The following is a 27,901-nucleotide window of genomic DNA, read 5'->3' as shown; positions in this document are numbered from 1 at the left end:
ATATTTATATTATTCTCCACTGTCAGAAATATCTGGTAATACTTCTTATATTTCTTAACTAAAGTAAACTTGTTTCCTCATTCTGAGGTGGTGTAGCTCTTTTCAAGCACACCTCCAAGAGAGGTGAGCTGCATATTACCGAATACTAGCCTTCTGCATAGGGATCTCACGAACACAGGCAACCTTTTTGAAACTATCCAGTTTTTCCCTTCTCCTGAAAAGTTGGAAAAATTGACATAATGCCTTTTAGCTCCAACCAATTCATTTATTTTCTTTGAACACAGCTTCAAAATGGTGTATAAAATATTATGTTGTACAATAATTATGTAACTGGCAGCAATATGAAAACAGGCCTGCAAATACTGAAAAATATATCTTGCAGTTCAGCCTACAGTGCTAGGAGTCCTAGTGTTAACGCAATGCCATGCTTATTAGTTTATCACTTCAAACGTTCTTTTCATGTCCATGCGACAGCTCAGTACACCAAGGCTCCACTGTTACAGTATAGGCTGTAAGACTAGTTAAGTAACAACACACTGGATCTTTCCTCAGACAAGCACATGAATTACACCACAATATCATCAAAGTCCGAAATAACTCTGACTTCTGGTCTTTCATTCTTAAAGAAGTGAACTCCTGTACGAGTCACAGATGTTCCTGTAATGTCTAAGAAACGCAAGCTAGACACTCGGGCCAAATAGAACAGACTTGTATCCCCAACCCCTATAAAGTTTCTCACCACCAAATGCTGAAGTTTAGAACTGTTGACAGGAGGGGCTTCATACGCCACTAACCTTACTATACGAATATTCTCTACTCCAGGCATGTCCCAAGGACCTAAAGATGTTATACCTACATCAGTGATCAGTAGTAATGGTTCATGTAAAACATTATCTGGTCCCCCATCTTCTTCCTCGTCAGGAGCAAAGGCAGGACAAGAGCCTGCATCATCAACAGGTGACGACGAATCACTACAAGCCGAGCTTTTACAGGCTGTCTGAGAGCCAAACTCTCTGGACTCTGCTGCCTTACAGTGACGACACTCTGGTGAATGTTCTCCCTCTTCATCTTCAGTCGGAGACCGGGGATGCTTAAACATTTCTCTCTTACTTCCATCTCTAGGACACTCTAAGTATAAATGTGTTAATGTAGATACTTGGTTGAAACAACCAACCTCACTGTCACACAGTCGAGTCTTGCGGACATCTAAAACCTGAAAAAGAAACAAATACCTAAGTAAGTGAACAGTAAAAATCACTTGAGCTAGGTCAATACACAGGGTGTTTCAAAATTATAGTTACAACCTGCAGAGGTGAGTAGAGGGCTCTGAAATGAGCCAAAAGGTCCTAATAAACATATGTGCAGAAACTGGCCCTTTCCGAAATACAATGTAATCATGTTTGTAACCATTAAACATTGTTCATGCTTGATGTTCTAGGTATGAAGTGCCACAATGAATGCCAACAGTGTCTTATTTGTAGCAGTTGTCATGGAACCTCGCACACTGACACGTCCATTCATGAAGTGGATGTCGACCATCACTTCGTTACAAAATGTGCCGTGACAACAGCTTCAAATGCTGTTACAAATACAAGATGCTGTTGGCATCCAATGTGGAGTCTGATACCAGGAATATTAAGCACTAATGATGATGTAACAGTTGCAAATGTGGTTACATCATAATAAGTTGGAAACAATTGGTTTCCAGACCTCTGTTTATTTGAACATTTTTCTTGTTTCCCTGGCCTGTGTACTTGTCTCTAAAATTTGTATCTATAATTTTGAAACACTCTGTGTATAAAACTTAAGGAAAAGGAAGGAAAAAATGAGCATAAGCGTACAGAAGAAGTCACTTGACCAACATCATTAGATATAAAACTTTAAGGAGGGGAGAAATAGGCATAATAGCTACAGTGAGGGAGAATTTACTTGGTGATTAATAGAGCATGGGCTGATGTGTTTAGGGGCTCATCTCCCTGTTCACCAACAGCAGCTGGCTTCCGCCACATTCTGAAGGGTTCAGCCGGCACAGAGTTGTTGTTACAGAACCAAAAAATAGTAATAAAGCCACGTGATCGGTAAAGCTATCACTCTTTGCAGCCAACTCGCAAACTGGTATGCACTGTTAGAAAACCCTTCTAAATTGAAAAGGCTAATAGTGGGCCTTCAATTTCAGTTTGTAAAATTCTAGATAAAACAACTGAGACACTTACAGGACTGTTCTTTAAAACTATGGAAAGTAGAACTGAACAACTCATTAATATTCACAAACCCAGATTTTCTGTATACATAATTGATTAAACTGTCTGGGGAGGGGGGGAAATCCCCACTGATATTGTGTGATCTGTTTACTTTCCTATCACTGCCACTTCAACCTGGTAGTCGGCATGGACACAGCAGCCATTTCTGCAACTCGCACACAACACACAATATCCCTCCACCATAACAGCATGCAATGACCACTGCTTGGCCCAAAGGTGCGCAGATTATGAGGTGATGTGTGGTCAGCACAATGAACCTTCTCGTCCATTATTCTTGGTTTTCTAGAACGGGCTAGCAATAGGCACATTAAATTGTTACTGTTAGTGAAGGCATGAACGAAGTTGTTAGTGAATATTGCTCGAATATAGTGTGTCACTCTTAACCCTTGGAGTGCCAGGCTCTTTTGTAGATTCCCATAGATAAATTGCCAAGCTATTTTGCCTGAAAATGCAGGGTCCCTGTTTATAAATAACCTGAGATGTATTTGATGTATCTGCTGTTCTTTCTTTTTTTGTTTCGAAGCAGAAGGTTTGTTCTATCAAAAGTATGTGCCTTTGAACATTTAAGAAGTATTACCTGCATCACCATCTTTTATTTCATCAAATTTACAGCCAGGTATTTTGTTTGTCATTATGTTGTGCAGCACTGCCAAAATTCGCTGAATGATTTTTACTATCACTATTGTCGTCAGTATCACTATTTTCACTTGGATACGCATCAGACTCACTACCATTCAATTCTGTTCAATTCTGAGAGCTCACTATCATTTTCTTCATCAGATTCCAGAAGAGAAAACAGTGTAGTTACATTTGAAAAACAAAGTATCATTATTAAAGTTTGTGGTTTATAGCATTTAAAAATCAAAGATTTAGCATTTTGATTTTCCAATTTAGCATTTTGTAGCATCTATACCTCTGAAATTTAGCCTTTTGTAGCAAATTGGTTAAAAATAGGCATAATTTGATTGAAAAGTTGACACATTAATATATCTGTATCGCCTACATAAGAATGTTCCAATTTTGTAACTCTCAGCACGCTGTTCGATTGTCACTTCGCTTTTAAACATGGCTACCAGACAATAAATCGCTACCGTACTTTAAAACAGAACTAGTACTGAACACCTATGTCAAGAATAACCAAATATGATGAAGGGTCAAAACAAAATGGATTAATGCGTGTGCTTGAAAGTGTATTAAGATGTTTGATTGGTTGTTCTTTGCACTTCTCTTTGCCCGTTGAAATATATTCCACACATTTAAAGTTTTAAGGCTCCATAATAATTCTTTCCCCTGAAATAAATAACAACATTTATCTTATTTTTAAGAAAATGCATCATTTTTAAAAAGACATATGTTTATTTTTGCATAAAACCGACTATTTCAGTCTATTTTGCATACATAGTATAATTTTGCATTTTGAACTGATTTTGCATTTTACAGCTAATTCGAAATTGCTAAAAACCACTCGTAAAGGCCATATAAGACGAAGGTAAATACAATGACAAAGTTTCAAAATATTTCGCATTTCACAATTACAAAGAATAGGTACCGTCCACCTAATCAATACCTTATTATGTCTTATTACTATGCAGTACCAGTTTCGACCTTCACAGAGGTCATCTTCAGCTGGTCATGAGATCCAAAGTTAACTTAACATATAATTTTAATTCATGTTGGTAAATCGTTGCATACATTCGTGGATATGTTTGTACCAAGCATTCTAGAATGTTCCAAGATATGGATGTGATAAAAACTAGTAACACATAGTACATTAAAATACGATGTTCTACAACATAAAATGTTCACAGTATTCTTGCGGTACACTTTGGAGTTATATTAATGTTGGTAAAGCATGCGTACGTTCACAGATATGTTTGTATCAAGCATTCTAGAATGTTCAATGGTGTGAATTGTTTATCTTGTGCGTTCATACAGTTGAGAATGTTGGATAATTTACATCAAAATATTATGGTGTGTCATTAGTTTCCTTGGTACCAATCTCGTTATAAGATATTGAATAGGTGCAGATGCTCCCTCCTTATAGTTGTGTTGTTGGACATGCTAGTAATCTGCGAGAACAGGAGAAGAAAATGAAGTATAAGAGTTTTGTCAATAGAATGTCTATTGAACGTGTGGAATAAGTGCTTACTTACTTACATAGTACTGTTGACTGGTTGATGGGTACAGTTAGGGAGCACGTTGTGCACTGCTCCGTGTATGTCTAGGGCTGGTACTTGAGGTTACGGAGAGGGGAAGTGGAGGGGCATGAGGGGTATTGATTGGGGAAGGTAAGGTAGAGGTGACAGAGAGGGGGAGTGGAGGGGCAATAGGGTGATGATTGGGGAAGGTGAGGTAGAGCTGGGTGTGTCTTTGGGAGGTTCCTTGATATGTATTGGATTCTGTTTCTTAACTATTTTTATGTAGGTGTTTTTTTAAAATCGGGATAGATTATAATATTTCGCATTTATTGCAAATGCTAAAAACCACAAACTCTAATCATTATCTCAGCAGACACTGACACTCTGGAAAAAATACAGCAAGTTTGATTGTGAGCCTCTTCATAACAATACTAAAAGTAAAGATATTTTTGATAAAGTTCATGAGTCATTTGAAGTGAACATCTTAAATGACTTACTCCGTACAGGTTATCTGGTTTTGTGCAACCGTAATCATCTTCAGCAAGAAATGTATGTTACCTGACTTCTTGTAGCTGTAATCATCCTTTACAACACTGATGTATCAATACTTAAATAATATTTAATTTCTCATTGCAGTACACACAATCTTCCTTCTAGAAAATATTCCTATAGTAATACATTGGGTAATCAAAGAGTAGATAACAGAAAGTAAGTTAATTTATATTACAACCCTTGTCCAGAAAGTTTTGAGAATGGTTCAAAAATGATGACAGAATTGTACTCACCAATTATTTGTGCCATGTACCTTCAAAAAAAAAAAAAAAAACCTCTGGAATTGACAGATTAGCCCAGAGTCCTGCATGTTCTGGCAACATGCAGACAATGCTTCCTGCAGGTTTCAGCATAGCTCATTTGCCGTAGCCTCCGGGATGCATCCAAGGGCTCTATACCACATCCCTTTCAGTACCTTTTCAATCGCAGAAAGAGGAGCATATCAGAAGTATGGAGGTTGTGGTTGAGTTTGGCCATAAATTCCTTAGAATGAGGTCTCGCGCAAAAGAAACCACCGTCCTGAAGCCCAAAGATCACGCTGTCATCACCTAATTGACTCCTGTAAATGTTTTAACACATTCACATTCAGCTAAAGATTATAGAGTATTGTACCACCTCCTGACAAAGTATTCTAGTTAATCCTGATACTCATTACAATTACAGCCTCAGTCTCTAAACTTTCCAGACGAAGGTTGTAAAAACTTGTTGCAGCTAGTCATTAGACACCTACCTGTAAGGACTTAAAACCAAAGCGAGCTGCAACACTGGTATATGCCACACAGCTACCTAAATTGATGCAACCTGCAAGTCGCAATATTCGTAGATTAGGGCACTTACTGATGGGCATCAGAGAGTGAGATGTCAACCAAGGGCAATCTTCTATAACCAGTACCTAGGGGAAATTCAAATAAAACTGCTGGTTACTTATTAAGTACATAATCACACTGTTATCAACAGCTCTTAAAACAAAACTTTGGATTTCGTCGCCATAAGACCTATCTGCGTCGGCGCGACGTAAAGCCCCTAGCAAAAAAAAAAAAAAAACTTTGGATTGGGAAAGACTATCCTTATTCTTGGTTTAAACAGAAGTAGGATTTCTGAAGGTACTCCACAGCTGTATTCTCTAAAGTGTGTTTACTGTCTTAAACATGATAGTGCTATATTTAGCAACTGTAAATAAAACTCGTGCCTTCGCCCTGAGATGGTGCAGCTCTTTTCAAGCACACTCCCACTGGAGGTGAGATGCATGTACCATTTTAACCACCCACCAGTCCTCCTGTCATTTTTAAATTTCTGGCACTACTGGGAATCAAACCCAAGCCACCGAGGACAGCAGCTAATAGTGCTAACCGTTACGCTACGGAGGTGGACACAACTGTAAATGCTAAGCAGTAAGCACCACTAAGGTGAACAATGCTATCTATGAAATTTTGTAGGAAGTTGTATTTGTTGGTTGTTCTGCCATCTCAGCAACAATGTCAGGAAAAATTGTTTTCAAAATAATAAAAAATAAAGAACCCTACCCCATGGCACTGGATATGGGCAACACTTTGTGTAGTGAGGGTATCCAAGAATCTGGTGCTGAATTATTAGAATTAGTGTTAAGAGGAAATTTGAAGCCAGAATTACCTGCGAACTTTTTCCGCAAAGCTGAGAATGTTCCTTAGTAGTTGTCATGGCTGGTGGGCTTAGAACCCAGGCATCTCCCAAATGCAGAGCTTAGCTCCATAGCTGTATCACATTAGGTTTTCAGAAAGACTTAAGTGTTCACAGGTAATTCCAGCTTCAAATTTGTTCTTAACGCTAATTTTCAACCACCTTACTTCTATCATGCTATTCGATCAGTGGTCTTATATCAACTGTGTCAACATGAAAAAGTTCTTAAGTTTACTGATGTAGATGAGTTTAGCAGTTTTCCAAGCAACACAATTATTGGCCCAGAAAGAACATACTGTCTAAAAACAATGCTGGGGGTTATGTAAAGAAGCGGGAAAAGTTCTTACCGATTTTACTTTTCTGGCATTTCAACAGTGAACAAAGGTCAAGACAGGTTGAATACAATTGACCCTCATGTTCTACACTTCAGTAAGAACTTCAAGCTCCTAAATGAGTCACAAGAAACATTGGTCATTGACAAATTTGATTCTACAGGGGGAAGGCTACTAGTTTGCCAATATATCCCTGATAAAAGCCATAAATATGGAGTGAAGATATTCAAACTACGCAATTTTTTAAATTTTATTTTATTTTTATTTCTTTAAAATTTGCTTTACGTCGCACCGACACGTATAGGTCTTATGATATAGATGTTGATTCCCATAGGGAACCTGAAATATTTGTCCCCAATGAGTAAATTTATAATACCAATATAAATGGTCCATTATTGGACATTATAAATTTTCCAGCTAACTCATTCCTGGTTGCCAGCGTTTCGCTCCCATGTGCTAAGTTGTGCAATTTACCAATTTACTTAGCACACGGGGGCAAAACGCTGGCAACCAGGAATGAGTTAGCTGGAAACTTTATAATGTCCAATAACAGACCATTTATATTGGTAATACCTATAGGTCTTACAGAAACGATGGGATAGGAAAGGACTAGGAGTGGGAAGGAATTGGCCGTGGCCTTAATTAAGGTACAGCCTCAGCATTTTCCTGGTGTAAAAAAAAAAAGGGAAACCATGAAAAACTATCTTCAAGGCTGCCGACAGTGGGGTTCGAACCCACTATCTCCTGGATGCAAACTTACAGCTGTGCGCCCCTGCCACACAGCCAATTCGCCTGGTAAACTATGTGATGAAATCAACTACCTAACCTACACCACGAAAGTTTACTGTGACAAAAGAACAACTGCTGACCCAAAATTGCCACATGCAACAGCTGTTGTTATGGAACTTATGGATCCTTATTTAGACTGGGGAGCAACGTTGCTTGCAGACAAGCTTGACTTTGTTTCTTTGGGAAAACGTTATAGGAAAAACTAAGAAATCCTGAAACCGTCTGTAGTTATTGACTGTAATGGAGCAAAGCCTGGTACTGGTGTGTCTGATCAACTTTTAGCTTATAATACGTCTCTATGGAAAATTGTTAGATGGTTGCAAGGTAGTGTTGAACCTGCTAATTGGAACAAGCTTAGTGTATTCATGGATTGCTCTCCGAAACTAACAAACAGTGCCAAAACTTCCATAAATGCCAGTCTCAACAACGTTCAAGGAGAGATGTGTTCTTGAACTAATGTACCTACCGGAAGATGCAGAAACACGTCACAATTGTGGTATTCGTCTCCTTGCGGAAACAGAAAAGACTGGAGATTCAAAATGGAGTTGAAAATATTGCAGTACATGTTTGTTACAAGAAGACTAACGGAACTGATAGACGAGGAGCTGCAAGAAAAGCAAAGAAAGTTACAACCTACTGTACACATTACCCAGACAAAGCATTCTTGCACAAACCTCTATCTGAGTCAGTTCACAAGTAATCCGATGCTTTCAAGAACTATTTATCCCTTGACTTCATTGCCAGACTATGTCCTAAGTTCAATGACTAACATGATATTTTGGCATCTGTGTTACTTTCAATGTTTATTTTTTTACCTTAGAACAATGAGGCCTCGTAGGCCTAATTCTACTCCTTTCTGAAATCGTGTAACAATGGCAGGTAAGACTAAGGAACAGTAATAGACTCCAATTCACATAGTTTTCCTTCTCGTTAGTAACTGAATTCTGATAGTTGCATACATCAGCAAACTTCCATTGTCCATTGGGCAATGCACTGCACAATTAGAAGGGAATGGGCACTGGGCAGAATTCTATGAAGGGCTCCACAAAAAATACATGCTTATACAGAGCAAGCTGGAGTGATTTGCAGTTTACTTGTTCCATTGTTGATGACTCCCTTCTTTTCACCCTCTCGCATCTACCATTCTGCTTCCTCCTTGATAGTCCCCTCTCTATCCTTCATGGTATAATAACCTACGATACCTTAGAAGAACACCCAATGCAATTCAATACAATAGTAGATGGTAGCACTGGTTTCACAGGCCAAATCAAAAGCATGGACAAAAAACTGTGTCACCCCATGAGGAGTAACCGATGATACATTGTACGATATCTTGTCCCCCACAAGTGGGTGACACAGTCTTCAGCGTGTTAACTCTGCAACTGTAATCACCATCATCATAGGTTGTTCTGCCATCCGTCAGTCCAATCATAGCTGTGACCTCCATATCTCATATTTTATACAGAGGTCCACTGCCATGAACTTCTTGGGATAATTTCAGTGGTGGTTTCCCGTTGCCTTCCACTGACCTCCAAAACCTGTCTGCTCACCGACTCAGTTTCCCGCAGGGGTTGGTTACCCAACCTTCCACTGAGTTGCTCGGCTTTACAGGGTCACCATGTGTAGGTAAGAAGTTTGAGAATTGAGGTGACAGAGGCTATCACCCCCATTTTTTATTTTTATTTTCCCTAGAGTCTCAAGGTGTTCACAGAGACTCCTCCAGGTCATCTCTTGGGCAATCACAGCAACAGAATTCTGGAAAGACGAAATCTGATTTTAATTTCCCAGATACAAATAAATGTTTATTCTTGTTTCACTTGCCAGTTGTCCCCTCTGTGCATATTAGCTTTTTATTAAGATTATTCTCTGTGTTTGTTCCTATCCTTCTCCTGACTTTGTAGCTCTATACTGTAAACTTACTAACACAAAACAGTGATTAGCTGACAATTTCTCTAGTCCCAGTGTACAAGCACAACTGAACAGATAAAGCACATTGCATAGCTAGGATTTATTCACCCTACACTTCCCAGATTCTAAGGTGCCTATCAGTCAAGTTACACTTAAAAAAAATTTTAGTTGGTTAAAATTTTGAGTGTTCACCTTGGCTTGTTGACTAGTTAATAGATGGAGGTTTATCTACTTTCTGACAATAAAAGAGCATACTTCTATGCTTTTAGAATGAGTTTAAATTATTACAATTAACAACAAATTGCCCTAAACACGGCTAGTCCTAGCATAATAAAACAATACATACTCGTAAAACGTGTATCAGACTAATGTGTATTAAGGTGGATCTCCATTAGGATGGGAAATAAAGATGAATGAGATATAATGTGTATGCAAATAATGGACTGTAAAAGGATTTAGTTTGAAATTAATTAATTAAAATGTAATGACTGACAAATGGATACACACAAAAGCAGCATTAAATTCCAGGTCACCAGCTTTAGGACAGAGGGTAGAGAGAGTTTACACCCCTATTTTATATGTAATTTTTACATTCCATATGACATTCTGTACATCTCAGCGTCTCATCATCAGAAGAATTGGCTCCACAAAAAATGCATGCTTATACAGAGCATGCTAGAGTGGTTTGCAGTTTACTTGTTCCACTGTTGATGACTCCCTTCTTTTCACCCTCTCGCATCTACCATTCTGCTTCCTCCTTGATACTCCTCTCTCTATCCCTCATGGTTCTGATCAGTTGTTCTCCCCTCCATCACTGGATATTGTGGTTTCTTCTGTGGTTCAGAAAAAGTTCTAGTTGTCTTGGCTGAAGCAGGAGAAAGATATGATTATTTTTCTTTCTCTTTACGCAAACTGATGAAGCATGTAATTATAATACCCGGCTGTATGAACGAGATTATGGACAAGAGTTTGAATGTAGGCACGTTTGAAGCTGTTGTCCCTATAGTTAAGCATATCTGAGTATTCTCTGTTTTCAAGACATGGGTTTTAGTTTCCTATTTATTTCCCTAGCTATTTTCCAGAATGATTTTGTAAAATTTGTACATTTTGTTACCACTGGTTCCTAAACTTTTCCAGCTGGCTCCCCCTTTGTAAGCTCTGCAAATTCTAATACTCTCCCCACCTCCAATACCATTATTATATAAAAGTTTTTAAAAATCTCAGAAACACTTATGCTTCTGAAATACCTCCAGTTTACACAAGTTACTCATGGATAATAAATGTGAGGATTTAAACTGCTTTATAGTGAGTCAGTTTGTGTACAACAAATGCCTATGTTTGTACACTGATTTAAAATACCGGTATATGCAATTTGAAATACCACTAATCTGCTGCCTTATAAATAACAAGAACTGGAGTTTTCTTAAAGTTAGCTTAAACTTTTTTATGCTAGTGTATATTTATGTATGTACACTGTCTAGATGCTCACATCAATCTCGGATTCTCTGGTTTCTGCCTGCACATCAATAAATGCAAGTCCTCTTTGTTTCTTTTCTTAAATGCACTATATTTCCCTTCTGAAATGATATTATTATTCCTGACCTTTTTTCCTAATTACTTCGGGTTGGCAATAATGTGAATTTGGGCCTGTTTCATGGTGCATGCCCTTCCTTACACCAAATCTGTATGTCTCTGCAGTGATTGGTAGTGTGGTATTTTGTATATAAATGAAGAGAGAATGAACACAAACACCCAGTCACTGAACCAAAAGAATTAGCCAGATGCAGCTAACATTGCCAGCTCTATAGAGAATCGAACGCAGGATCTTATAAACTAAAGGTCGCAACACTAATCATTCAACCAAGCAGTCACACCAACTGAGACCATATTATAACTTACCATAATCGTCGTCGTCATCATCATCATCATCATAATCAATGCATTCAAGACAGAAAAATTGGAAAATAAAACCCTGCTAAAAGTGAAATAATGCCATCAAGGGTTTTTAAAAATTAACATGACAACCCAGGATTTTGCCGCAAGAACTATAGTTTGTCATAACTTTGGGTCTAGTCGTCTAGTCAACAATAAAACTTACCTCAAGGTGTGGTAGATGGTTGTGAATGCCGTGGAAGTAGGACTGGTTTGGCCTGAGACGGCTCACCTGACATCCTACCATCTCAAAATGCTTTAAGGTACTGGGAAATAAGGTTATTGGCATCTGAAATATGGAAGTATAATTAACAATTTCTAGTAGAGCAGAATACATCTGAATGTACACAAGACACACATTTCCATAATCATAATCAAGTTATACAAATTCCTTGAGCCCATCAGCTGGTCACGATCATTAAGGCGTGAAGTCTGTTATGGTCTGATACTGCACTTAGCCAGTTCTCAAGTCCGGTTCATGGAAAAAATTTCATCAACAGAATGTTGGCTGACACAGTAGAAAAGGTGGTAGTATGCAATTCATCATTACTACATTGTGTGCCGAAAGGCTGGGTTCAATTCCAAACCTCTCCTCAATACTCATAAGGACTACTGGAACAAGAATGCTGGCATAAGAGTTGACGGTCGTGACACGGAAGAAGTGTCCATTATGAAAGGAGTTCGCAAGGCTGCATTCTTTCACCAGTGCTTTTCAACATCTATTCAGACAAGATTTTTCAAGATTTTTTTTGCAGAAAGACTCAAGCAGGTATGGTTAACGGAGTCGTCATATATAACATCGGGTATGCCGACGACACCATCCTACTTGCAACCCATCTCCAGGACCTACAGGAACTACTTAATGTGGTCACTGAAGCCAGCAACGCCATGGGCTTGAGGCTGAATGTAAAGAAGATCAAGTGGATGGTTGAAAGTAGGAAAGAAGATGGTATTTGGGGTAGTCTCAAAGCAGGAAAAGAACGGATGGCGAGAGTGGCAACATTTAAATACCTGAGGAGGCCAGAACTTTTCAGAAACTTCAAAAAACTTTTGACAAGCTGTGACCTTTCCATTACACTACAGACATGATTACTCCGGTGCTATGTTTTTAGCATCATACTATATGGCTTTGAGGCATGGACACTAACTGAGACCATGTGCAAGAGACTGCAAGCGTTTGATATGTGGACGTACTGCAGCATGCTGGAAGATACCTTGGACAGCTAAATAGACCAATATAGAAGTTTTGCACCGTATGAACAATGACCAGAAATTCTCACTACCATCAAGAGAAAGAAGCTAGAATACTTTGGTCATATGATGCAGAACAATAAATACCGCCTTTTACAAGTAATACTCCAAAGGAAAAATTAATGGTAAACGTGGTCTGGGATGAAATAGAACATCAAGGCTCGGCAACTTGAGCCAGTGGTTTGGGGCGATGAAGCTTACTCTATTCAGAACAGCTATCAACAAACAGCAGATCGTGCTACTGATCACCAAAGCTCTGCGAGGACATGAAGAAGAAGAAGAAGAAGAAGAAGAAGAAGAAGAAGAAGACCCCCTGGTGTTACACAACAAGAGTAGGCTGTGTGCCAACACTCCCTCTACCACATTACCATCATCATTTTCACACACTACATAACACACACAGGACACAGAAACACACACACTCACATGACAATCTTTGCCTCTGAGGCAAGAAGTAACAAACACTTGAACTAAACAAAGAAGATCGCAAACCACCCATCATCACAGCCAATGAACTTACATCCAACTGCTTGGGTATTAGGATAGAACACACACATATAAATTAGTTTCAACAACTCTCAGAAAAATGAGGGTATGCATTTAGCACACTTCTCTTATGTCATACAGTATTACATGAAAACTAAACAGTACATTTCTAAGAAAGGCTAGTTGTTCAGATTCACTATTCTATATTTTCCATGTATGTATGTTGGGTATTCAGCCCGAAAGTTAATTTGATCCTCCACAGCTACACCAACAGCTGTCATAGATGGCCTAGGCATCACTGAAGAGGCGTACTAGGGAAATAAGGAGTGAGATAGTTTCCCATTGCTTTCCTCACCGAGCCAGAAGTTACTCACACATCAGTTTGCCAAGCCCACTGAAATGCACGGACCAACTGACTCTATTAGTGATATTTTCATACCATTCATAACAGGGACTGGGTAGGGCCTACATAAGGAATGGTATTACTAGCATTGCTCATAACACAGTCACCTTCATATTGTCAATGTCAAGGATCAGACTGAGATAGGTCAATGAAAGTAACAAATTTATTCTAGCCCATACCAGAAGACATAGTGCACTGTAAACACTACATCTCGCCAGCAAGGGCATATATTTTACCCAGAGTATTTTTCAATTCAGTAACTGAGAGGCAAAAGGGTGTATGTCCATTTTTTTGTGATTCTGAGTTACAGCCAGTTTTATGTTTAGTATAAGCAAACACATCTACGGAATAAAGGCGGTTGCCCTATTGCCATTTCCTGCAAATTTAGAGTATGACATAAAGGTGGTAGTCAAGAGTGCTTTTAGGAGGGAAAAATGCATGTGGCACATCCTCCTTTTGCAGGAAGCTATAAACAAAATGGACATAGGCCCTTTTGCTCTCAGGTACGGAATTGCCTTCTTCTGTTTAAATTTTTATCCATAGTTCATTTTTATTTGGGATTAAAATAGAAAACCTATTTAGTTGCATTTTTGTATGTCTGTCTACAACAAAATCAGTTGAAAATGTTTCTCTTTTGCTAGTGGTTCACCGTCACACTAACACATAGAATTTTTTCGGCAATGTATAGATTGGGGAGGGCTAGGTTTGGGAAGGTAGCAACTGTGACCTCAATTAAGATATAGCCCCAGCAGAGGTGTGAAAATTGGCAACAGCTGAAAATACCTGAATATACTTTTATAAAATTTAAAATTAAGTAGACAGAAAGGAGGATTGTAACTAACATGGGAAGCTATGGGACCTCCCAACAACATCCATCACAAAACATTCTGGGTGAACAAGCAAGAGATCAAAGTAACAGGTGAGAACTGTTGCATTCTGCAACCACCTGCAACCTCTAAAATATTGCTTACAAAAGTAGGACGCGACTGTAATGTTTGCAGCAACGTGCCGAACACTCTATACCTAAGGCCCATGATGTCATTATGTTATATTGTGCATGTCTGGCATACAATGTATACTGTTACTGTATGCGGAATACATGCATACTACTGTATGTTCAGCAAAATGACTTGTAACCCTCATGCAATGGTGCAGACACTGGTGAATAAGGTAACGTTGAATAACCAAGCGGATAACACACGTCCAACATACACCGATAGGAGTACTGCATGGGAGTTGTATAACATAGTGGACTAACATGGCAGTGCTGTCATATGGTCTGAAGATCTACCAGTAGATCATGACTGATGTGTTGCTGGCCCCTGCTCTACTGTGTGAGCCACAAACCTGACTTTAGCATTAATTGGAAATAAGATAATTGAAATTTTAATAGCATACCTGATATCCAAAGATTAGAAATTCTTCCATAATAAATGTCTCCAAAGAAGGACAGTTGTGCTTCACTTTATTCATCAGTTCTGCAACAAAACAGCATGTTTTCCTTTTAAATCGAAAGGATTTTGAGGAGCCCCGAAATGCAATAGACTTTGTGGAGGCTTGCAGAAAGCTGAGATAATCCCACAATCCACAAAAGATCATCTCCTCTGACCTAAAATCTGGTGCTGTCCATAGAGTGTGGTCCCGAGTTACAGCCTCAAACCTCTGGCAAGTCCTGAGGAGACAATAAAGATCAATACCACAACTCATCAACATTATTCTCTAATATTTCTAATTCTACTTACTTTATCTGTATGTTTATAAAGTCAGTTTACATACATCCATAGATAACTTTTGATTATCTAGAGTAATTTTGGGGAACTAATAATAATGTTTTTCATGTCCTACTAACTACATTATGATTTTCAGCGATACCAAAGTGCCAACATTTTGTCCTGCAGGAGTTCTTTTACATGCTGATAAATCTACCAACATGAGTCTGGTGTATATATCTTCAAATACCACCAGACTGAACTGCAATCAAACCAGGAACTTGGGATCACAAGGTCAGTTGTTTCTACCATTTAAGCTACTCAGCCCAACAATTACAATTTAAAAGGGAAGTACAATGAGATAGCCATCCCTTCTAAATCTAATCAGGATTTGATCTTTCAATGAATGATGTGTCGGTAAACGATAGGAAGGGTCATGAACGCTATAAATCTAAAATGTTTGGGACAACACTATCACCCACTACCCATCTCAAATAAATCAACCATTTACGATTAAAATATCACAACTTAGCCAAGAATCGAATGCTGGGGCCCCAAAACCTGAAAACCAAGACAATGACCAATCAGCCATGCAGCTGGATACATTAAAAATGATCTCTGTAGTGTTAAGGGTGATGGCATGTTTAATATTTTGATGGATGAAAGAACCAATATAAGTATTACCAAACTCCTATAGCATTAACACTCCGCTGCTCGCGTGGATGACTATTATCATCTAGGGGCACAATTTTCTTACGAGGGAAGTACCCCGGCTCGAACGGCTAAAACCGACAGAATGTGGGCTTAAAGTATACAGTTGTACCTACGTCAATAGCTATCAAGGCCATTCATCTGTAAAAGTACGTGTTCGGTCGCCAGTGCCATCTGACAGTCAACGCACAGGCCGTGCTGCGTTAGAGTTGTACACGCAATGCCTGTTGGTCAGTTGCAGTGTGTCGTAGTATAGTGCACACACAAATGCCTGACATGAGTTGCTGGAAGCCAATCAACACTGTAAATGTTGTAAAGTTGCTGCGCAAAAAGGTACGCCGACGCTACACACTGGATAGTGAAGATGTATGTGGAGTGGAGGATGGGCCACTTGCATACATGTTATATGATATCATAACGCAGAGATACAATGGATCTGTAACAGAACTACATACCGACACATTGGAGAGTAATGGTGACTGTGAGGCGGACGGCATTGAAGAAACAGCACATGTGCATAAGGGGTCCAACCGTACCGACGGTCCAGCACCGGAAGGAACTACATGCAACAGTGATTTCGCTCCTTCACCCCAAAACGTGTACGAACAATTGTGATACGGAGTACTGATGACCGAACATTGGACAACATTTATGAGGATTATTATAATCGCGGTTACAATTCTTATAAGAAACTAATGAAGCGTTATAGCTGCATCAGGTCGAAATCAAATTGCAAGGAAATTTTAGATTATGTGACGCGCAAAAGGCAAGACCCAGGTCTGTCCAAGGGAAACAAAACATTAAAATTGAAGGCTTTAAAAGAGTCTGTAAAAGCACAATTTGACAGAGCTAGAGATAATGGATCAGTGGTCCACTATTGGCACATCGAAGCGTGTGCTCTGGAGGCCGCTAATTTTAAAGCGTCGTTGCATTTTGTTAGGGCCTTCAAAAACGAATATAATATTTCGTCTAGACATATCACTATGTTCATGGCTCGCAAAGAGATTGAAGAAGAGCATGTTGTTATACAAAGAGGAGAAACATTTGTGGCAGACGTGAACATGTTTATTCAAGACGGGAATATAATTAAGGAATGCGTGTGGAATAGTGATCAGAGCCAATTTTTTTATGAACTAACATCTTCTGCAACACTTTCAAACAGAAGGGAAAATCAACAGTTGGTCTGGTACAGTCTGTGCATAGTTCTACGCATACTGTAGTTACACAACTGATGCGGCTGTGTCCGTGAATGGCAAATTAGCGAACAAGCTTTACATTTGTCTGCAGGAAAAGGATGGAACGTTTGGTAAGCAGGTTGCAAAGAAACTGACAGCAATGTGTCCAAGGAACATCCATGTTGAAGCGAGTAAAAGTGGAAAAAAGACTAAAGCACAAATGAAGAGCTTCTTTAATTCGGTTCTCGCTCAACTTGTTGGTAAACGTAAATAAACTCGTGTCCTCGTTGGTGAGAGAGGTCTATTACTTTGCAATTCCTGGTCAGGACAGAAAGACTACAGCGTCATTGAAGAATACTTTCCAAATAAAGATATTACATTGAAGATATTGCCACCAAAGACAACAAAATACTGTCAACCTCTGGATGTATACTTTATAGTCAATACAAGCTCTATGTCAGACGTTTTATTGATTTTGAATGTTTTCAAATACATACCACGTAGACCACGTTACATGATCGATACTTCATCATCCGTCTTCACTCGTCATCTACAACAAACTATCTCCACCGAGATACAGACCTGTGTTAACATACGCATGGCAAAGAGCAGGTTATGATGTGGATGTTCCTGTTGTTCGTTTGATAATGTGATCACTGTGCCATTTGAGTTTGGACTATTGCAATGCAGGAACATTGTAAGTAATGTAGTATGTCTACATGTTACCCTCGTTAAGACAGTGTGCATACTGTTCCATTCCACTGTGTTTTAATCACTTCATTGAAACTCCAAACTTACACTTCGATGTCGAATAAAGGACAACGCAGTCTCTTCTATAGTGGAAAAGATGACTATGTCAACACGGAACTGCATGTGTTAAGAGTTCTTGTTGCAAGCACATGCTCAACCTTTTGCCAGATGATACTGCACCACATCTGTTTCTTGTTACTATAATGGTCCGAAGTACCTGTTGCACGGCAGTTTCAGCTGCGAATTGTGTTTCTGCAATCTCTCTACACCATAACTTCCAAACATTAATTGTACACTAATGCGGGGTTTTACACATAAATGCCCTTGATGGGTAGTAGAACAGAGATATCTTCGTATGTTAAGCACACTTCCAGTCGGTTTTAGCCGTTCGAGCTGGGGTACTTCCCTCGTTAGAATTTATTACATTCAAAAAAAAGTTTTGTTTAAGAGTATTTTATATAATCTCCACTACACAAATGCTAAAGATGTATCTGAAGTTTAAGGTTAAAGTCTCCAGATATTTCTTTTATTATGACATCTCAAAAGCAAGTGAATGACAAATAGTCATCCATGAGAGCACTGGCATTACAATTTTATTGTTTAACTTACCTATAACTTTTATCATCTTCACGAAGTTTTCCAGAGTGATTATATTGTGCCATAACATGGGACACAACCTTCACAGGGGAAGTTAAGCACTCGATCTGTCTTCTCAATAAAACATGCATTTTCAACCCAATTCCACCAACAAAAAGGTTATGAGATGCATACGTTTTTTGTCATACAAAGTAGGGAAGAACAGAAGGCAGTAGACAAGCTTGCACTGATCAGAGAGTTAGTTGACTTGATTGTGAGAAACTGCCAAAAGTGTTAATACCAGAGAGTTCCTGTACATTGACGAACAACTGACTGCATTCTGTGGGAAATAGAATGTGATTTTCCAAATATTTTGCGAAGAAAGTTCCTGTATGACCTTTCAATGGATCTCATCAAACCCCATATCTTCAGGATACAAGAAATTATTCCCAAGGAACTGAAAAGGATGTGGAAGTTATTCATGGGAACTGAAAATGATGAGAGACTTGCTAATCGTCCATAAGTTGGAGGGTGAGAACGCTGCTACATGTGCATAAGAAGTCTCACCAAGACCACCCGGAAATCCTGCAGTACACGTTTCAAATGGATTTACCCTGATCACGCCGATGCAATCTGCTTCCATTGTTCATGTGAAACAAGAAAGGCGGCAAAAGTGGTTGAGTACACACAGAGAGGTAAGCAGTTGGAAAATTCTTGGAAGTTCTGGCATATTCTTTAACAGGTTGTTTGTAAACGTGATACTAAGTTTCAAAATAAGATATATACTTTTCTGATTAAATATGGTCATTATTTAATAGATAAAATGATCTATAAAAACATATATTAATACTTAAGGTAGAACGACAGAATTAAAATGGATGACGTGTCATTCACACGAGCAGCGCAGTGTTAATATATTAAATGAAAGAAAATAGTTTTACATCTTTTCAAGTTTTCAAAAGTAGAATAATGCATGGCTAGTATGCAAAATAATGTTGGTGGTGATTATTGTTTTAAGAGGAAGAATAACTAGGCAACCATCCTTTATTAACACTAATCGGACGGAAAATGGAAGAGGGTCGTACCTTCAAAGAATGAAGGCACTGACAAAAGAAAGATGATGATGCTTGTTGTTTTAAGGGGCCTAACATCGAAGGTCATCGGCCCCTACAAAAGAAAGAGAGAAGGGCAATGAGGGGTGTAAAAATTAAAGAATCCCTAGGCCTTGCAAACCCAATATTATTGGGGTCGGAAGAGAAAAGGCATTCCACTACAATGGGTTACAATTGAACAGTTAAAAAGACGGACTGATCAAAATCTCATCAACTGCAAAAGATAGCTCTTACTTTTGTGTGTACTATATGGACTATTGTTTTCTGAAATAAAACTTTTCCCAGTATTTTAAATATTAAAAAAAACATACAGTAAGGGGTGTTACAGTCCGGCCCCGCGGTGTAGGGGGCAACGCGCCCGCCTGTCACCCGGCGGCCCCAGGTTCAATTCCTGGCCAGGTCAGGGGTTTTAAATTGTAAATGATTAATATCCCTGGCCTGGGGACTGGGTGTTTTGTCATCCTTAACGCTCCTTTCCTCACATTCAACATTTTACACTTTCGCCATTTACATAATACACGCAGGTTCATCACATATGGTGCAAGTAGGGGCAAGAGATCTTTCCAGGTCAACGCCCTGAACAAATAGCATTGTTTGAAGGAAAAAAAAGAGAGTGTTACATGAATGCAACCCACTTATTGAGGTAGATGGTAAAAATCGATAAACTCTGTGAGATGACAGCTAATAGAAACTTGCAAATTTTATTGCAAACCAAAGGAACTCTAGAAAAACTAAACATATAATTAAGTACAATCACTGTTTTTCTTGTTATTTCACTATTTTTAATGTAACGGGTGTTACAGGAATTGTAACAGGTGTTACACAGTTGACAGAAAACATTATAACTGACAAAATTGGCGAAATGTTTATCAAATTAAAGGAGATAATAGTATATAAAGGCAAATTAAAGTAAATGCACATTAGAATCATATTTATAATTAGAAACTTGACACAAAATCCACAAATTCTATTTTTGATTTTGAAACCTCTCAAAAACTGCATCTAAACTTTAATAATAATGATTTTAAAACCTTTCCAATGGGCGCACCGCCCTGCCATTTTTAAAGACCGCCCGGCTAACTTTTTTTGTTTTGCTATTTGCTTTACGTCGCACTGACACAGATATGTCTTATGGCGACGATGGGGTAGGGAAGGCCTAGGAATTGGAAGGAAGCGGCCGTGGCCTTAATTAAGGTACAGCCCCGGCATTTGCCTGGTGTGAAAATGGGAAACCACGGAAAACCATCGTCAGGGCTGCCGACAGTGGGGCTCGAACCCACTATCTCCCGATTACTGGATACTGGCCGCACTTAAGCGACTGCAGCTATCGAGCTCGGTCTAACATAAACTAAGACATATGCTAGTTACATAATATTAGTACATATTTGGGTTGAGGTGCTCCGAATTAAGACGTAAATACTGTAAAATTGCTTATTTAATAATCTTCATTATTGTCAGCATAACTGCATCAATTACATCGGAGTTCAAATGTTTAGCTTGACTATCGCGTAGTGTCATGTGTGAGTGGTGTATGGATTAGCATGGAATCGCATGCGAGCACGCGATTCCACATGACGTTACAAACCTGTATGGCACTCCACAGCAACCGAGTGATAAGCCTCGAAGTAACACGATTATGAACGAGCAGTAGAACACTAGTTCAGAATACTCTGTTGTCTTGTTCGTGATAACAGTAAAATAGTTCAATTTTGCAGTTAATATTTACCTGTCTGATATTATTGTTAATGCCCTGAGGGGGATAAATTGAAATGTTATCATATCCATTTTTTAAGTAAAATTTCCTGCCCAGCTATTCATTCCTGCCACCTGGCTGATGAAAATTTCTGAGGAGATCACTAATAGGTACTGTTCATACAGTTAAACATATAACTATTTTTTGATAGTTTACAAAAACCTGCCGAGGTTGCTCTTTTCATGGAATCCATGAGAACAAGAGAAAGTGAGGAGCCTGAAAAAATTAAGTGGAAACAATACAAGAATCGGCTAGGGGAATTGGTGGTCGCCAACCTACGTTCACGGGTTGAAAGAGCCTGCTCCCCCTTTTAGTTACCTCTTATGACAGGCAGAGGATACCATGGATGTTTTTCTACCACCCCCACCATGTGGGGTACATCGAGAACAGTGAATTATAGTTGTACATGGAATCTATGAAGTAGCAAAAAGAAAACAAGTGTTCTGCGCAGGCAGCATCATAGATGGCTGGCTCAACAAGTACCTAGTCAGTGCAAAAGCGAACAAACATGTTGAAATTACACATCTGGCTGTTGATCCAGAAGCAGAGAACAAGTCAAACTGCAAAAATGAAACATGTTTCATACTGAAAATAAAAAGCTGCATACTAATATTATTAAATAATGGTAAGCCTAAAAGAAGTCAGATGCATCACACCAGAGATTTGAATGTGTGCTGCAGATCTGCATTATACATGAAACAGTATGTGGAACCCTCAGAGTGATCGTGAGTCACCTGCTTACTTCTCAAGACAAGCTGGGAGAAAGTGAAGGGAGAATGCAGTATCAGCCTCTGCCCTGTCCCAACTGATATTACGAACAACCATACTTCACAGACTTTGTATAGACTTTATAAATAAATAAAATACAAGATATAGCTGTTTTTCATTTTTGTGAATTAACAAGATATAGTCTCGTGTGTGTGTATGTGTGTGTGAATTGTTTAACATCGCTCTATTTCAAATATATTATTTTTTGCAAACACAGAATAGGAAAGGGCTAGGTCTGGGAAGTCAGCAGCCATGGCCTTAATTAAGGAGAAGTCTGATGTGGAAATGGGGAACCAAAAAAACCATTGTCAGGGCTGCCGATAGTGGGGTTCGAACCCACTATCTCCCAAATACAAGCTTAGAGCTACATTGCCCATACTGGTCAACCAACTTGTTGCATCAAGATAAGTTATAGTTACTGACAATGTAAGTTTCACAGTGGCTGTAAATACAAGAGATTTATCAATTACTGAATAAGTAAGTAGGATGTACTGTAGGTACTTGTTTTCAACACAGGAAACTCCATATATACAATGTCTCAGTCCCCTCTGAGAAATTAGGAGTGCCTTGTCAAAGAGTCTTAAAATAATTTGTGTGCATATTTATGAGAGAGAAAAAACATGAAATATGATGTGCAGTGATAGGTAAGTAGCAGAAAGAAGAGATCCTTCCTTTGTATTATCCGCACACTTCATCTTGGTGCATTTGTGTAAGGGGGTAAGGAGTAAGGAGGGAGCTGTCCCGGTATCGATAGTGCTGCCTGGTGCTGCCAACTGAGTGAAAATGAAATCTGAATTGAATCGAGAATATGATCGATCGGTATGAAATTTCTAAACCGTTATCATCTTAAGCCAACAGCTATGTCACATACACATTATATAACATTATAAAACATTTCTCGATGCGAATCTTGTTCCTAGCATGAATTCTGTACTTTGGCTTTGTTGTGTAAACAACAACAGTACTACTACGTAAAGTGTACGCCAGATGTCGCACAACGATGCTTAAGCGATTCATAGTTGGTGTTTCAAAGGTTGCCAGTACGAATCTCGAAGATCGCCGAGGTCGACCGATTCAGCACTAGGGTGTAAATGCACCAAGATAAAGTGTGCGGATAATACTTACCAGGGATCCACCATCCTACCCCAACTATATCCATCTATCTATCTATTCACCCAAGAAAGTTTCCATTCTCCATCCTGAGGGGGTGGGGCAGGCCACCTAGAAGGCAACAGACTCTCTCTGGCACAGTGAAAAAAGTGTTGAAATAATTTTAAGTGAGATGGAAAAAAGATGTTTACTGTTACAAGAGAGGAAATTATTGGTCTTTTGACAAGGGGAATGTGTAAATATTGAGTGTTATTAGCTGAGTATTTAATAAGGCATAAATGACTTGTGGTAGCAATTATGACTGTGGGGCTATGTTTAAAAGCACATGACTGAGGATGAATATGATATGGCAATAGGCGAAGGAGTCTGTAGGTAGATGATTATGAATCCTTGGATGAAGAGATGAGCAGCTGGTAGTATGGTTAATGGGGTGAGTTAATGGATGAGCACGTGAATTTTATTTCCCACCCACCGACCCTCTTACCTGTGACTGAATATGTTAGTAACACACCCACCCATTATTTCACTTAGAAGACCAAGTTCTCTACATATTGAAGAATGATTGTTAGAATTTTTGTGGAGGGGGTCTAGTGTCTAATGAGTCAGTGAATGTATGAGCTGATGGATGATTATAAGGAGATCAAAAAAAAAAGAATGATATGGAAAAAGAGAAGAGAAAGAAGAAGGAGAGAATAAGAGAAGGATCTGCCCCAAGAAGTATTCTTACTTACGCAGATGAATTAAAACTGAGAATGTGTAAATCAGTGGAATCCAACCATTTCCGTGTTTCTATTGGCCGGGCAAGTTTCCTAAAGTCTCCGATGGAACTTGCATTGTGTCCAGCCACAGGACTGCCACATTCAACAAAAATACGTCTGTAGAGACCAATGGTTGAATCAATCAAGTCCAACAGTCTAACCAATCCAGACCAATGATTTTGACACGAGATACAGGAGGCCTTTATGCCACTTCGTGACAACCTGGGGGTTCCCTTTGCTGCGCACTGACATTCGATGTTGGCGAGCCTGCTGAGTGTCTTGTGACACCGTCCGAGCCATTCATGGATCTCTAACCTAACTTTCGCTCACTGGGTAAGAAAACTTTAATGTCAATTGGAAAACCTGTATCTAACTGATCACTGGTTAAAATTAAAAACATCTAAAAACGTAAGGCATAATGACAAGTGCTATACAGCTGAAATATATATCATGGCTTCTAATAATAAATAATTATAATCTCAAAGTTCTGTACTTTGGAGCACATGTCTATTAAAGATCAGGCTTACATGGATGAGGCCTTAGAAAAACAGTAGCTACAGCTATGAGCAGGATGCTTCATTTCACACTTAAAGTAAAGATTACAGTGTATACCCTCTAATATATGACAATACATCTACACCACGCCTATTTCGATTATCTGTATGTCTTCCCTCTTCTAAGTGCTTCTCATTATTGTCATTATTTCTCACATTCTTTGACATCAGTAATCGAGATAAACAGTTAAAAACAAATTTATTACTCGACCAACATTAATCGGAAAACTTGTCACGTGTTGATAAACTAAAAACCCCAAATTATTCAGCTACATGGCGGGGAGGGGGGTGACAACACTGAATTTCTATCACAATAACTTCGACACAGACACACTAGAAGTTATGGTTTCCAAACAGATCACTTATTCTTGACCATACTTCAATAGACAGAATATATAAATGATTACTTACTGGCTAAGACGTTTAAGATCTTGTGGCGAAAGATGTGCCAAAATCATAAGCAAGACATCGTCAGACAAGCTCATGATTTCGGGAGGCAATGAAAAGCTTTGCTTATGAATGAAGGACTGATTAACTTCATCTTTCTGTGATTGAATGGACACAGAAGATGATGTTGATTCTCCCGATTTAATCCGTTTGACAGTTTGGACACTTGTACACCCGGAATCATCTTTACGTTTAGTCGACTTCAATTCCGACGAATAGATTTCTTTCTCACTCGACAATGACATTTTCGTTAGAAAGTTATTACGTCCAGTTCTTCAGTTTATGTCCATGTTACACCTGTCATCACAAGAAAACACAATGCAGGCATCTCCCTTTTCACAAAGAGTATACGGTAGCCTTTCCATAACCAATAACAGTATTAAGCCCAAGCTCACAGAGCACCCACAGCACCCAAAACACCAACAAACACCACTGTATACGATCATGTTCACAAACATTACAGCAAAAACTTGTATATATTTCTGTGACAACAAAGTCTTCAGTTTCTCGACACTCACTCTGTACATCCACGTATAATACGTTTCCCATTCATTCTGAAGTGTTCAAATAATTACCATGACTTCTAATTCGCTTCAATTATAAAACAAAAGTTTAATTTTGCTATGCTGCCAGTTGGCATTACGTAAAGGTGCATTCGAACAACAGAAAGATGCTCGCATTATCGGCGCATTGTAGGTTTATAACATAGTGGCGGGATATTCAGTTCGATTTATTTGATTCCATATACCATCAAGACCGACTCCTCCATTCTCGTTACTGTCTCGATCCGAAACACGGTCACCGTTCTAGACCGCACCATTCCTAATGCATTTGCATAACAGCAATAACTTAAAAGTTGCAGAAAAATCATACACAAAAGACAATATGTATGGTAAAAAAAAAAAAAAGAAACAAGGTTCATATTCATAAGAACTGTCTCCATTGCTACAACTTTCATCAATATTTTTCAAATGGGCAACAGTAACAATTTCATTTGTTTGTATTAAGGATGGGCTAGAAAATATAAAAATAAAGTATAACATGTTTCCACAAATTCAAAAATATTTTCTCCTTATCAAATACATTCCTCCAGAGTGAGATCACTTGGTCAAATAATGAAATTTCTAGTGGCTACACCATATTAATGAATGCCAGAGATGATGTCTGGAGGCAGTAAGTAGGCCTACACAGGCTGAAGGTGTATCCCTTATGCGGGAGTCACCAGAACACTGTCTGCAGCAGGTAGGCCTACTGATGAAGATTCTTCCCCCTTGAATGTGCATGCTCAGAAATATTTACAGGTTAAGATATTTAGTAAAAACTGAAGTATACTGTTTATAATACCTGGAGTGACAGGAAGTCCTCCAACAGAGACACACAGGTGTACTATAAACTGACCAAAGGTATCCCGCTCTTGAGTCACTCTGACTTTCAGGGCACTCTTATAATACTTAAAGAAGATACCAGGGATACCATGAGAATCCTTATTGTGGTCAATGAGCCACTCCTTTCACAGAATATTGGTAAGTACTGAGTCTTGTGAGAGAAGTCTCCACATCCGCAGGAACAACATCCACGAAGTATTGATACAATATATTTTCAGTGGTTACTTTCACCATTCTCAGAAAGAAACAAACGTGCATACAGAGGGAAATAGCCATGGAAACATGGGGAAAACACTTCACAACGCTTCTAAACAAAGACAACAAGGAAACATGCAAGACCACAAATCCCTATGACGACCAAGTACCGGTACGCAAAATTGGAAAGCAGAAGGCAATCGATAAAGGCATGGTGGGGAAGGCGACAGTTCCGGACAACATCTACATAGAGCACTTCAAAATCTCACAAGACTAGTTACTGCAACTTTGGACAGATCTATTCAACCAGTGCCTAAATTCAGCCAAAATACTAGAAACATGGAGAATAGCAACGCTGAAGATACGCTACAAAGGTAAAGGAGATACTGACAACCCCGACTTGTATAGAGGCATAGCACTCGAAAGCAACCTATACAAAACTTTTGCAACCATTCTCGCAAAACACCTGACCAAAGAAGAAGACCCGTTCATACCAGAATGCCAATTAGGCTTCCCTACAGGAAGAAGTACGATACAAGCCCACAGCATACCTAAAAGAGAAAGTAGAAGAGGCATTGAGACACCCTAGGGGAAAAACTATGTCGTCTTTGTGGACTATAGAAAAGCCTTCGACCTTATAGACAGAGATATTCTGATAGGAAAGCTAAAGCAAATGATTGGTGACCACCAACTCATGAGAATCATCGCTTCCATCCTGGACTACAACGTAATCAAAATCAACAATGGAGTAACTACATCAGGAAAGATAACTCAGATCAGCGGGGTGCCCCAAGGATACCCCCTTAGCCCTTTGTTATTCAACATAGCAACAGCAGACATCACTCGAATAACGATGGATTCTCCCAAGACTACTCTATTAATGTACGCTAACGACATGGTTCTGGGATGGTATTCAAAGACTGAACTTCACAAGAAAATGCTAAAGTTAGAAGCATGGGCTTCAGAGAATAAATTTGAGATTAACCAGGAAAAGATAGTTCAGATGGTGTTCAGAAAAGGCGACAAGTTAGCCACAGATGACACTATAATGCTAAAAAGTAATCCATTAGAAATAGTCAAGAAATTCAAATATTTAGGCATCACATTTCAAATGACCATGACTTCCTTCAACTACCACATCTTAGACAAAACAACATAAATTAAACCCATCCACAACAACAAGAACCTAT

At 38.9% G+C, this 27,901-nt stretch overlaps 1 protein-coding gene across 1 annotated transcript; it reads right to left on the bottom strand.

Moving 5' to 3' along the window:
- Positions 1-25,563, bottom strand: LOC136883497 (uncharacterized). The gene is made up of 5 exons (XM_067155847.2): positions 25,096-25,563; positions 15,107-15,380; positions 11,735-11,857; positions 5,682-5,843; positions 1-1,213 (listed from the first exon to the last, which is right to left on the bottom strand). Exons 1-5 carry the CDS (start codon positions 25,374-25,376, stop codon positions 566-568), a joined length of 1,488 nt encoding a protein of 495 aa, XP_067011948.1. The 5' UTR covers positions 25,377-25,563; the 3' UTR covers positions 1-565.
- Positions 25,564-27,901: the final 2,338 nt, after the last annotated feature.

The sequence above is a fragment of the Anabrus simplex genome, chromosome 11 (genome assembly GCF_040414725.1).
Source record: "Anabrus simplex isolate iqAnaSimp1 chromosome 11, ASM4041472v1, whole genome shotgun sequence".
NCBI lineage: Eukaryota > Metazoa > Arthropoda > Insecta > Orthoptera > Tettigoniidae > Anabrus > Anabrus simplex.
This window is presented reverse-complemented; position numbering and strand designations above follow the sequence as displayed.

What these genes read in the sequence shown, in the direction of transcription:
- LOC136883497 (XM_067155847.2), bottom strand. Translation starts at nt 25,376, where the DNA reads ATGTCATTGTCGAGTGAGAAAGAAATCTATTCGTCGGAATTGAAGTCG. An exon ending in GATCTTAAACGTCTTAGCCA is followed by an intron (nt 15,381 to 25,095) that starts GTAAGTAATCAT and finishes TTGTCTCCTCAG; the next exon opens with GACTTGCCAGAGGTTTGAGG. An exon ending in ACCATCTACCACACCTTGAG is followed by an intron (nt 5,844 to 11,734) that starts GTAAGTTTTATT and finishes AATTTCCCCTAG; the next exon opens with GTACTGGTTATAGAAGATTG.